This window comes from Struthio camelus, chromosome 3 (assembly GCF_040807025.1).
Source record: "Struthio camelus isolate bStrCam1 chromosome 3, bStrCam1.hap1, whole genome shotgun sequence".
Classification (NCBI taxonomy): domain Eukaryota; kingdom Metazoa; phylum Chordata; class Aves; order Struthioniformes; family Struthionidae; genus Struthio; species Struthio camelus.
The window spans coordinates 72,630,007-72,640,594 of record NC_090944.1 but is presented as its reverse complement, the minus strand read 5'-3'; the positions used below and the strand labels follow the sequence as shown (position 1 = coordinate 72,640,594).

At 48.8% G+C, this 10,588-nt stretch overlaps 1 protein-coding gene across 1 annotated transcript; it reads right to left on the bottom strand.

The window, feature by feature from the left end:
- Positions 1-7,164: 7,164 nt before the first annotated feature.
- Positions 7,165-10,298, bottom strand: TCF21 (transcription factor 21). Its single transcript, XM_068938366.1, has 2 exons — positions 9,510-10,298; positions 7,165-7,710 (listed from the first exon to the last, which is right to left on the bottom strand). Exons 1-2 carry the CDS (start codon positions 9,957-9,959, stop codon positions 7,621-7,623), a joined length of 540 nt encoding a protein of 179 aa, XP_068794467.1. The 5' UTR covers positions 9,960-10,298; the 3' UTR covers positions 7,165-7,620.
- Between the last annotated feature and the right edge of the window lie 290 nt (positions 10,299-10,588).

Genomic DNA, 10,588 nt, shown 5'->3' with positions numbered 1-10,588 from the left:
TTCTTGAGCTCCAGAGGCAAAGTCCAGGGGGGTGACCAAGGTACTACAGATATTGGTGAGCAGAAGGAAGAGCATGGAGAAAAGATTTGCGGAAAGATACTAACTGTGGCTCCTCAGCAGTGTCACTCCCCCTGCTATGTGCAGCTATATCCAAAGCGATCTGGGGGTATCAACTTCAGCAAAGCCTGTTGCCCTACCGCAGCAGAAACATGTTAAGCATGCTTGGAAAACACCTACTGACTGTCTCAAGCCATTCTGTGGACTTAAGTAAGGGAATATCTAAATTCCCCAGATTTTGGTCAGGCTTAGGCATGAGGTAAGAATGGAGCTGCTTGGCAATGTCAGGAAAGAGGTACTTCAGGGGCTTGTGTCAAACTTTGGCACCAGGGAACTCAACGACTCAAATGGAGTACTGCAGAGCTTAGTAGCCTCTAGGGTTGGGCAACAAATGACCTGTGGTTTTCGAGGTCATAATTTTGGACATAGTGGTTTAAATTTTGTTTAAATCTCATGTTATATATTTTCTTGAATGTGGTCTCTTGGCTTTAGTGACCTCTAAATATATTAGGTACCAGACACAAATAGCAAAGAGAGTCCCCACTAAGAATTTCTAGCCCATAAAAGAATACAGCAGCTTGATCTCAAAAAAAAGCGAGAAGAGCATGAGACTGTGGTGAGACCAAGACACGCGGTACCTTTATCACTTTAGCTTCTAAGGCTACAGCTACACTGGTAAATAAAACAGGGCCAGGGCATGTGGCCTATTTTTCATACTGCCCAATTGTTATAGCATGGTCCTCAGCATGGTTTTGGCCTACACTAACTAATTTTCTCCTAGACAGGGTCCAAGCATGATTTGGGAAGTGTATGTGCCAGGGACAGTCTCACCCTCTGCTGAGAGTGGAATGAAATTTACGTATGTGTGGACGTGGGCCCTGCCACACCACTGGACTTCAGGACCAGAGGATGGTCCATAGCCTGTTTTACTTGATAGTGTAAATACAATCTGATAGAGAAGACCCTTTAATCAGCCTTCCCTGTTCCTATCTTTATATTCATTTCAAAGTGCAGAAGTACCTTGCGATTTCCAAGCGCCTAGGAGAACAGCTTATAAGTTTGTGCACCAGAAGAGCTGGCCTCTATTTCTAAGTTTATACTAAGCCTACATGTGATTGTGAGACAATTACTTGTCTTCTGTGTGCCTCATTTTTTCCCCATCTGTAAAATGACAGTGACCTCCTATACAAGAACATTTGGTCATGAGGTGATGACACATGCTCTAAGTTAACTGCCATCTCCTGTTTAATTTCTGCATTGACTTTGAGCTGCAAGCAGTATATAAAAGGCCCTACGTAAGAACTCAGTGAGGAAAGACTGTTCCCTCTCTGGTCAACTTGGCGATCAGAAAGCATCACGAGAGACAGGATGCTGAAGCAAGAGGCCGCACTGTCACTTGGGTTACTTGTCACACACGATGGTCTTTGCCTCATATCTGACCGGGGAGGGATGTGCAGTTGCAGCAATCTGGGAAGCCATCCAGTGGAGCAGCTATCTGTGTAAGTGCATCCCTGGGAACATTCGCTGCCTGTGCCCGCTCCTCCTCCTCTGCTGCTGTAGCGCGGGATTTCACAGATGTTCCTCCCAGAGAAGGCAGCTGCAGTTCTCAGACTCCCTATTTCCTTCTCCCTGGTGGTCTGGCTCCACCCGGCTGTGATGGAGCTGCTGATAGTTCCTCCCATCCCCATCCCTTCCTTCCAAGGACTGAGGAGTAGTAGAGAGAGATTATTCTATGCCTTCTCTTTCCTCTTTTCTCCTGTCTGTGTAGCTGTGTAGAGGCTCCTCCTGGAGCAAATTTGCTCTCTCCCTTTCTTTCCCTAGTGTTTCTGATCCCTATTTCTTAAACAGCGTATAAACAACTGAGAGAAAACTTGAGTGTATAGATACTCCATATTTACAGTTGAATATGGTCTTTGATACAGTTTACATAGCAGTGTGGGATGTAAATAATGCTTTTTTTTTTCTCCTTGCTTAGGGAAAATTGCCTCTTAGGTTTTAAAGTGAGGGAAAGGTTTGCATTGTTTTTTATTCTCTTGCTTTTGCTGTGATTTTTTTTTCTTTGCAAGAAGGTTTGGATCTTTCCACTCCTCATTTGAGGACCATGCAGCTTTACACACGCATGCGCCTAGACTTGAAAATGCATTTCATCTGTTTACAAGTTAGAGTTTAAGGGCAAAACTCTAAGGCAACAGAATGCGTCATCTCGGGACTGCTGTGACCCTAGGGTATGTCCACGCCACAGTTTGGAAATGCAGTGACTGCATGCCTAGACCTACTCAAAGTCAATTCTATGTAGCTAGGTCAGATACATTAGTATGAATGTAATTATTCATTAGTAATGAACTGAAAAAAAAAATCAGTTATTTGCAGAATTTGACTGGTCTTGGAGTCTGCCAGCAGCAGTCCTTGCAAAGCAGTGAGGCACAAGCAAAGAATGTTTGTTTCCTATCCATTCTGGAGTGTATGTTTTAGGTCAGACCTGTGACATCCTATCGGCGGTGACAGAAATTCACCAAGCTGTAACACACCAGTAGCTTTGCAGCACTAAGGACAGGGATGCCATTATTAGCAGTTGCGTTGCTTCCCCTCCATAACGCACACTGGACTACAGAGCATAGAGCAATCCACAGATGGGTAGTGAGCGTAAAGTTGTGTTTACTGTATCGGTCTTGATTTGTTAGAACAGCCTTACTTTGGGAGCAGTCAGTGCTATACAGGCTAGCAATGAATTGGGACAATTTGAATCGCTGGATGTTAGGAGAAATTCTGTATTTAGATTTTTCTATGCAGGCAAATACATAGAAATTACAGGCTATTCTGTGGTTTTCTGCCACAAATATATTTCTTTTTTTTTTTTTTCCTTTCTTCATTGAAATTTCATTTGAAAACCTGTCTCTTTTGTGAGGCTATGAGTGATAATCTACATTCAGCAGTACAGACAGAAATCAGAAATACCATGCACTTTTATCAGTTTATATCCTCTCGGTATATGAGTTTTGTTCTCAGATGGACTGCTTATTAGCTGCAATTAGCTATTGTCTTTTGCATTGTTTTTACTACAAATAGTAATGAATAATAATGACAGTGGGGTCTCAGGAAAGATTCTTTTTGGAAAACATGTGTGATTCATTTACAGAGAAACATATTTTTCTGGGCAGACACAACTGTGGGGTTACCAATACGAATGCTTCAAACAAACCTGATTTTGTATTCATGTCATTATATCTAGGATTCAAACCGACTCTCCAACAGAAGAAAACACACAGATTTTGTATGACTTTTAATAACCACAGTGTGTTTACAATTTCAACCTATGTACTAGGAGGCACTTAAAAGAATAAGCTATCTAATGGATGTACTCCTTCTGCACCTTGCAACTTGGGGAGAATGAACATCGTCTCAGCCTAGCTGCTCCAGTCAGTGCCAGACAGCAGGGGAGTGTACAGATGTTTGCAAAGTGGCTTTCTTGCCACTGCAGTGTTTCAGACTGGCACATTTCCATCACGCTGAAAGGATAAGATAAGCCTAAAACTTATTTTCTGTAAGGAAGGAAAAAAAAATGCTTGCTCTTGAAGATTTCATAGACTGAAAATTGCTGCTAGTCAAGGTAATGTGAGCTCCAGAACCAGAAGCTTAAGTACTGAATGCAGCTGAGTGAATAAGTGATTTTTCTAGTCACTAGCTGAACCGAAAAATGGGTATAAAGAATTGGGTGGAACTGGTTTTCTGGCCAAAGCAAAAGAAAAATAATAATGAAAAATCGTATGGGGCTAAACTATTTTTAGAAAGTTCTTATCTTAAAACACATAGGTCCATAAGTAGTACTCTCTAATTTTCTGTGAACTTCTGTTGTGTGATTGAAGCAGTGTTTGAAGCTTCACCTACGGTTGGCACTTTCTGTTGCGGATTCTCTGGTATTTAATAAGGCTTGAGTTCATGTTGCAACCTTTCCTTTAGTTGGAGAATTTAAAATCTTTTTCTCTTCTCTGCTTGACTGCCTGTTTTCAAAAAACTGTAGCAATTTAGTTATCTTTGAGACCTTTGTCAAATTCAACTGAAATCAGGCAATGAGTTCAAACATTATTAGAAGAGGATACACAAACACTCACAGTTGCATGTGCATCCGTATAGGTGCAGAAAGCTAAATCGAGTCACCTTTGTTTCTACATGGAAAAAGGCTATAAGTAATTACATTTCAATAAATATTAAAATGTAACACTTGGTACAAAAAAGCAAGCAAGCAAGCAAAATATTTTATTTAAAAAACATTGACATCAATATTTAAACTTGTTCCCCTTTTTCCTTCCCGTAACAGATTTGTGAGTTCCTTTCAAAATCATCAGCTGCTGCAGTCAAACTAAACATGCGTTTTTTCTTTGCAATTATTTTTCTGTAAAATTTACTCAGCACCTGGGAAGAATGATTTAACTCATTGTTCTCTTGAGATATTGAGTAGGACTCTTAATTCATCTAAGAAGCATAAGCCCTTGAAGCCAACTACCAATACACTGACACATGCCCTTACACAAATTGTAGTGAAAGTTAGTGAGCTATTAGTGAGCTAGTAGTGTTCACAAACCACATAAATGCCTTTGGAAAATATGTTTATGGTCTTCAGAATGGACTTAAAGCCGTTAATTGTCTTGCCGTCTGAGTAAGCCATTGTTTACCTTTTCATTTATTGCTTGTTGCTTGTTTTTCGTTTGTTGCTGTTTGCCTTTGCGTTTGTGGCTGAACTGTTTTTCAGCGGAAACAAATGAGCAAGGTGAAGGATGCGTGAGGAATATTTTATTCCCAAAGAGGCTTGCAATGCTAGAAAAAGTGAACAGTAGTAAGAGAAATAGTTGTGCCTACAGCCACCTCTTACTGTTCCACTTACGTTGCAGCTTTTTGTATCTGGTTGCAGCTGTGTTCCTCACATTTCATGGGGGACAGTTGCATTTCTCCCTTCTCTTTCTCCATGCTGCATTTCAGGGGGCAAAGAACAGTGAATATGGCTAGATCAAAAGGATGGGAAGGAATGCTGAATGCGGTTACTAGGCATTGCAAAGCAGAGCAGCAAAGAAGCATGTGTGAGAAAATTTAGAATTTAATCCTTAATTTTATGCGCATCCCAAATTCCCAACAACTTCCACTTTCTAGAAGGCCAACAGCACCTTGCTTTGGGTCTCAGACAAGCATTAGTTAGTATGGATTCAAGTGGAGATTTTGAATAGTTAAATTCAACGATTAATTTCAGTTCAATGGTAAAATTCGGTGGTTAAAACAGTATTCATTTGTTTGCTGTATCAACCATTTGCACTGAGTTTAAGGTCAAAGGGCTCTTCTGTTCTGTCTCCCTTTAAGAGAACAGAAATTCTCACTGAATTTGCTAATTTCTATAGCAAAGAGACCAGCCCTCTGAACTGTGCTTTCCAGGGTGGAGTTGCTCATCTTTTCGGCAAGAGCTGTGGATATTCAAGGAATGCCTAGGTAACGTATTCAGTAGTAAGTCAAATCCTTGTGTGTTTGTGTCTGTGCCTGTCACTGCGTGTGTCATTTGGCGCAGCCCGCTCAAGATGGTAAAATTGCGTATGGTTACGCCAGGCAAGGAAATCTGCTTTTAATTGTGCAGGATGAGATAAAGCTGTGAAAAAAAGTGAAATTAAACAGCCCTCCCATTCAAAACCATCAGGACGACACAACAGGCCCTGGCCCTTTCCATAACGAGGTCTGTGATGTTTGCACAACTCTCAGCTCACTTTTGCTTTAATTAAACCTAGCATGAACCCGAGTACCGAATTTGGATTGCCTGGAGAACGAGCTACATCTCCCAATTAACTCGGGGAGGGTGATGGCAGGGAAGGTTATGAAAAGAAATATAATGTAGCCTGCTCGGATGCCCAGGGCAGTTCAGGCCCCGCCGGTGCGAGACGCCCGCGGGGGCTGCAGCTCCGAGGAAAGGTCCTTGACCCCCGTCGTGCCGGCTGAGGTTGCGCCCCGTTTCTGCGGCAGCATCCCGGCTCCCTGACCCCGCGGCACCTCGGCCGGGGGCGGAGGACCGGCCCCGGGTGCAGGGCGCGCTCCCCCGCGGGCGCCGCGGCCGCGCTGCCGCCCCGGCGCGGCTCCCGCCGGCCCCCGGCACCTGGTCCCGCCCTGCCGCTGCCCGGCGGCCCCGCCGCCCCTCGGGTCGGGCGCGCTTCCCCTTTTCCCTGGGGCAACGGCGGGGCCTGTTTTCCGCCAGAAAGTACCCAGGTATCTAACGGAACCGAGGGATGATACTGAAAGAGCAAGTGAAGCGGAAATTTAAAGCCCCTCTGCTAATAATAACAGTATAAATAACCGAAGACATCTTGTAAACAGTGCGGTCATAACCCTGAAACATTAAACAGCTCGGTGGGATCTGGCGCATCAGCTGCCTACGGCCTCTGCCGGTGCAGGGAAGGAGCCCCGCACTCCTGTTTATCTCAGCCTAATCTCTCACAGACGCTCTGATCGATAGAGGGGAGATGTTTAAATTAAAAATTCTCGGCACCGTGAACCGGGGCCAAAGGGGGATCCTCCGTCTGACTGCACTTCATCAATAAGCAACTCTCTGGGAGCCCGCCGCCCGGCGAGGTCGGCGGGACGGGGCCTCGCCTCGGCCGGGCCCGGGCTTTGGCCCCGCTCCCCGCGGCGCCGGGCGGCTCCGGGCCGGGCGGGCGCCGCCGCCGCTGCCGCCGGCCGCCCTCGGCGCCCCGCAGCAACGCGCAGGCTGCGCCCGCGGGCGCTCGGCTTCAGACCGCCTTGCAAACCTTAAAGTCTGCGACTTGGCACTTCTGGGGTTATTTTCCGTCTGAATAACGAAAAAAGGAGCCAGCCTGAGAGCTGATGATCGATGTTTTCTCTGAGGCCCCTCTCCTGTCGTTACTCGCCCCTTTCCGCTGTACTTAGACCCCCGAAACTCCCCCCCAGGGATTTGGTCCAAATCTTCTACGGTAAGAAAATAACCTCCCCCACGGCCCGGGCTGCGAGGGGTGGGTTTGCCCTGCATCGCTCTGCGCTACCGCGGTCGCTTGCCGAGAGCCGGAGGCGCGGTCCTTCCCTCACTGAAACGAGACTTGGAAACGAAAATTACACCGCTCTGTGTTCAATGGAAAGGAAGGTTTATTCACAGAAATAGAGCAAAACCTGTTCGAAGAAAATATATCTATATATCTTTAGGGTGAATTACTTCATAGAGATGACTGTCAAAGTCAGTTATTCTAGGCATCTACATATTTCACAGGTCTCAGACAAAAGATACACGATGGTAGGTTTTGTTTGAACTCTGTCTTTTCTCTAGTAGCGCTTGAACCAGCAAGGCTGTTGTTGCAGGACACTCGACTGTACACACATTTAATAAAGTTAAATATAGTCGGGATCTCTCGGGGTGGAGTCTTTGCTAATGTACATTTGGTCTCCTCTTTGCCGGGAGAGGGGCTCTCCCCGTCGCTCTGCCCGGGGCCCGGGGGCAGAAGCGGGGCCGGTGCATGTCTCTGCCCGCGCCTGCCGCCCACCCTCACCGGCCACGCGGGGACGGTGGTCTCGGGTGCCGCCGTGGGCTCAGGATGCTGTCGGGCCGCACAAGCGGTTTGTGTTCACCACTTCTTTCAGGTCACTCTCGGGTTTGCCGGCTACCATAAAAGGCCAAGTCTGTAGCCAGGAAAAGACACGGGTGGGAAGGGGGTTAAAAAATACGTAAAAAATGCACATTGCAATGGTTATTTCGGTTGAGGGTCCATCACAGAAGTGCCCCGGGGAATCTAGCCCGGCATGCGCTGGCTTAGCACGTCTGTGGCAGCGCTAAGAGGGGCTTGGGCCGGGGGGAGTTACCGCTGGGTCCCGCGACGGCCCTTTTGTCTTTCGGCCCGTGGCTACCCGGCTTCGCCGCCCAGCCGCCTCAGTCTCTCCCCCGGGGGTTATACGAGTCCGTGGAGTGATGAATCCTATTTTATTCGTTCCAGAAGCAGGGCTGCGCCGGGTATTTTAAACAAACGCCGGCGTTTCGCCCTGCACACAAGGAGCAGAGAGCCGCCCCGCCGGAGGCGCACCGGCGCTTTCTCCCCAAAGCGGCGAAGGGCAGCGCAGCGCCCCGCCGCGCAGTCCCTGCGGGTTTTGCCCTTACTGGTCTTGGGGAGCTTTTTAATTTCGTTTCTTTCCAACGAGAGCCGTGTCATCCCCTGCCGAGGGCCGCGGCGCTGCTGGGCTCCCGAGCCGAGGAGCCGCCCGGCCCGCGGCGCCGGGGCGCAGCGCTCGCTCGCTCGCTGCGGGGCGGCCCAGCACCCCGGCACCTAAAGCAGCCCCTTCCCCACCCCCCGCCAGCCCCCTCCTGGCCTCCCACGGCTGGAGAGGCGAGATTTTCTGTGCTTGTGTGTGGAGGGGGGGGGACTATTTGGCTTGGGGGTTTTGTTGTTCTGAGGATTTTGTTTTTAACCGAAGAAATCTCCCAAGCCCTTATCAGATGACACAGCGGGTAATATACTTTCCCCCAGAGTCCAGAGCGTTTGAAAAGAAGCTCAGAAGGCAGAGCTGGATCGCAGTGAAACGTCCCCAAATCTCCTCTGCAATCCGCTTAACAGGAGTGGTCCGCACGTGCGGTCAATGTAAACACTATATGTTTAAGAAGACCCCAGGCGGATCTCACTCACCCATGGTTTGCATCCGTTTTAAAGCTGGAAAATTGGGTGTTTCTGGCGCTGGCGGCCAAGGGTAGCGGGGGGGGGGGGGGGGGACGGGGACCGTGAGCTTCTCGAGAAAACTTTCTGTGGCTGGTTGGAGCCAAAGGAATGACTACCGCACAGCCCTGGGAGGCTTTGCGGAGCGTGCCTGGGGCAGATACCCCCTCTTTAGGAGTCCAGATTGTTGTTTATTTCTCCTCTGTGACTTTACATGTATAGGAGAAACATCCTGGACACAGCAAATTAGAGCAAAAGAGAGCAGAGTCTCTGTCCCGAAAAATCTGGAGTTTATGGATTATTGTGGCAGGACATCACGATAGGAAAGAGAGGTGGAGTACAAATCCCTTAGTTTGTTTCCTTCCTAAAATGCACCTTTCTCTACCTAAATTCCCATATCCACCCACCCGAAGGTAGAAGTCTTCCTCTGAGCCATCAAACTGCTGAGGTTTCTGAGGTATTTCTGGCACAGTAAAGCCTATCCCTGAGGATCTGTGGCCAGCATGGCCCCTGTATCGCCTGTCCTGGAAAGGATTTCAAGGAGTAGCAAATGGGGCCAGGGATGCTCAGCTCTTGGGGCACAAGGAGGGAAGGCAGCTGAGAGTCTGTACTCTTGCAGAGTAGCTCTTTGCCACCCATAGGCTGCCACCAGACTCGCTGTGAGAAGTACAGCGAAGGTTTGTCTCCCCGCACTCCCCCCGTGTCAGCTCCTCACCCCGTTCTCCCCATACGCGCACACACACACAAAGAGCCTGCCCCCGGCGGGCCGTGACTTACCAGGTTGACTGGGTGGATGTAGCCATTTTCATACTTGTCATTGGCCAGGATCTGTCTCAGGTGAGCAATGTAGCTGGAGGCCAACCTCAAGGTGTCCAGTTTGGAAAGTTTGGTGTCTGGGGGCACCCAGGGCAGGGTAGTCTTAAGCCTGGAGAAGGCTTTACTAAGGACCCTCATCCTCGCCCTCTCCCTGGCGTTGGCAGCGTTTCTCTGGACCTGCTTTCCCTCCTGGCTCACTCCATTTAAAGGGCTCTTCTTGGGGGGAGCTTTTTTCCTCTTGCCCGAGGCCCCTCTACCCTTCTGAGGGGAGCCATTCTCGCCATTGGATCCCTCCTCGTTGCTCTCGTTGGAAGCCCCAAACTCTTTGTTAGTATCCATTTTCAGGCCATCGCACTCCAGCATCTCCACCTCCTGCAGATCTTCCACATCACTGAGGGACCCAGTGGACATGGTCTGGAAGATGCCAAAGGACCAGCGGGAAAGGGGGAGGGGGGAAGGAAGGGCAGCTCCTCAAACCTATTTCAAGGCGGTGGAGGAGAGAAGGGGCGCCAGTATTTTCCTCCCCTTCCCTCCCCCCTTAGCACTAAGGCGCAATACCAGTCCAGAGAGGATCCCCGCCCTCCCGCCCCCCAACCCCGCTTCGCCCGTGTTTGAGGGAGGGAGTGAATGTGTGTGTGTGTGTGAGAGAGAGAGAAAGAGAGAGAGAAAGAGAGAGAGAGGGAGAGAGAGAGGGAGAGAGAGAGAAAGCTGAGGAATTTAGTGAGGACACTAGTAATTTATCTGGGGGATAAGAGAGGCGGATCCAGCCCAGGGGAGGGGCCCTGCCCGCTGAGCGCACCACATCCCCAATCACAGACCTTTGCACAGGACAGGGAACGAGGTATCCCAGCAAATGTTTGCAAAGAGCTCAAAACTGGGATTCAAATCTTCACAACTGGAGCAAAGCAACTCTCTCTCCCCTCTGTCTTTCTATACCCCCCCCCTTCCTCCTCCTCCTCCTCCTCCTCCTCCTCCTCCTTCTCTTCTCCTTCCCCACTTCCCTTTCCAGCACAGGGTTGCTCTCCCCCTCCCTGCCTCCT

Excerpts from the sequence above, each read along its gene's own strand:
- TCF21 (XM_068938366.1), bottom strand. The coding sequence starts at position 9,959 with ATGTCCACTGGGTCCCTCAGTGATGTGGAAGATCTGCAGGAGGTGGAG. Across the intron at positions 7,711-9,509 it reads ACATCCACCCAGTCAACCTG|ACTTGGCCTTTTATGGTAGC; the intron begins GTAAGTCACGGC and ends TCCTGGCTACAG.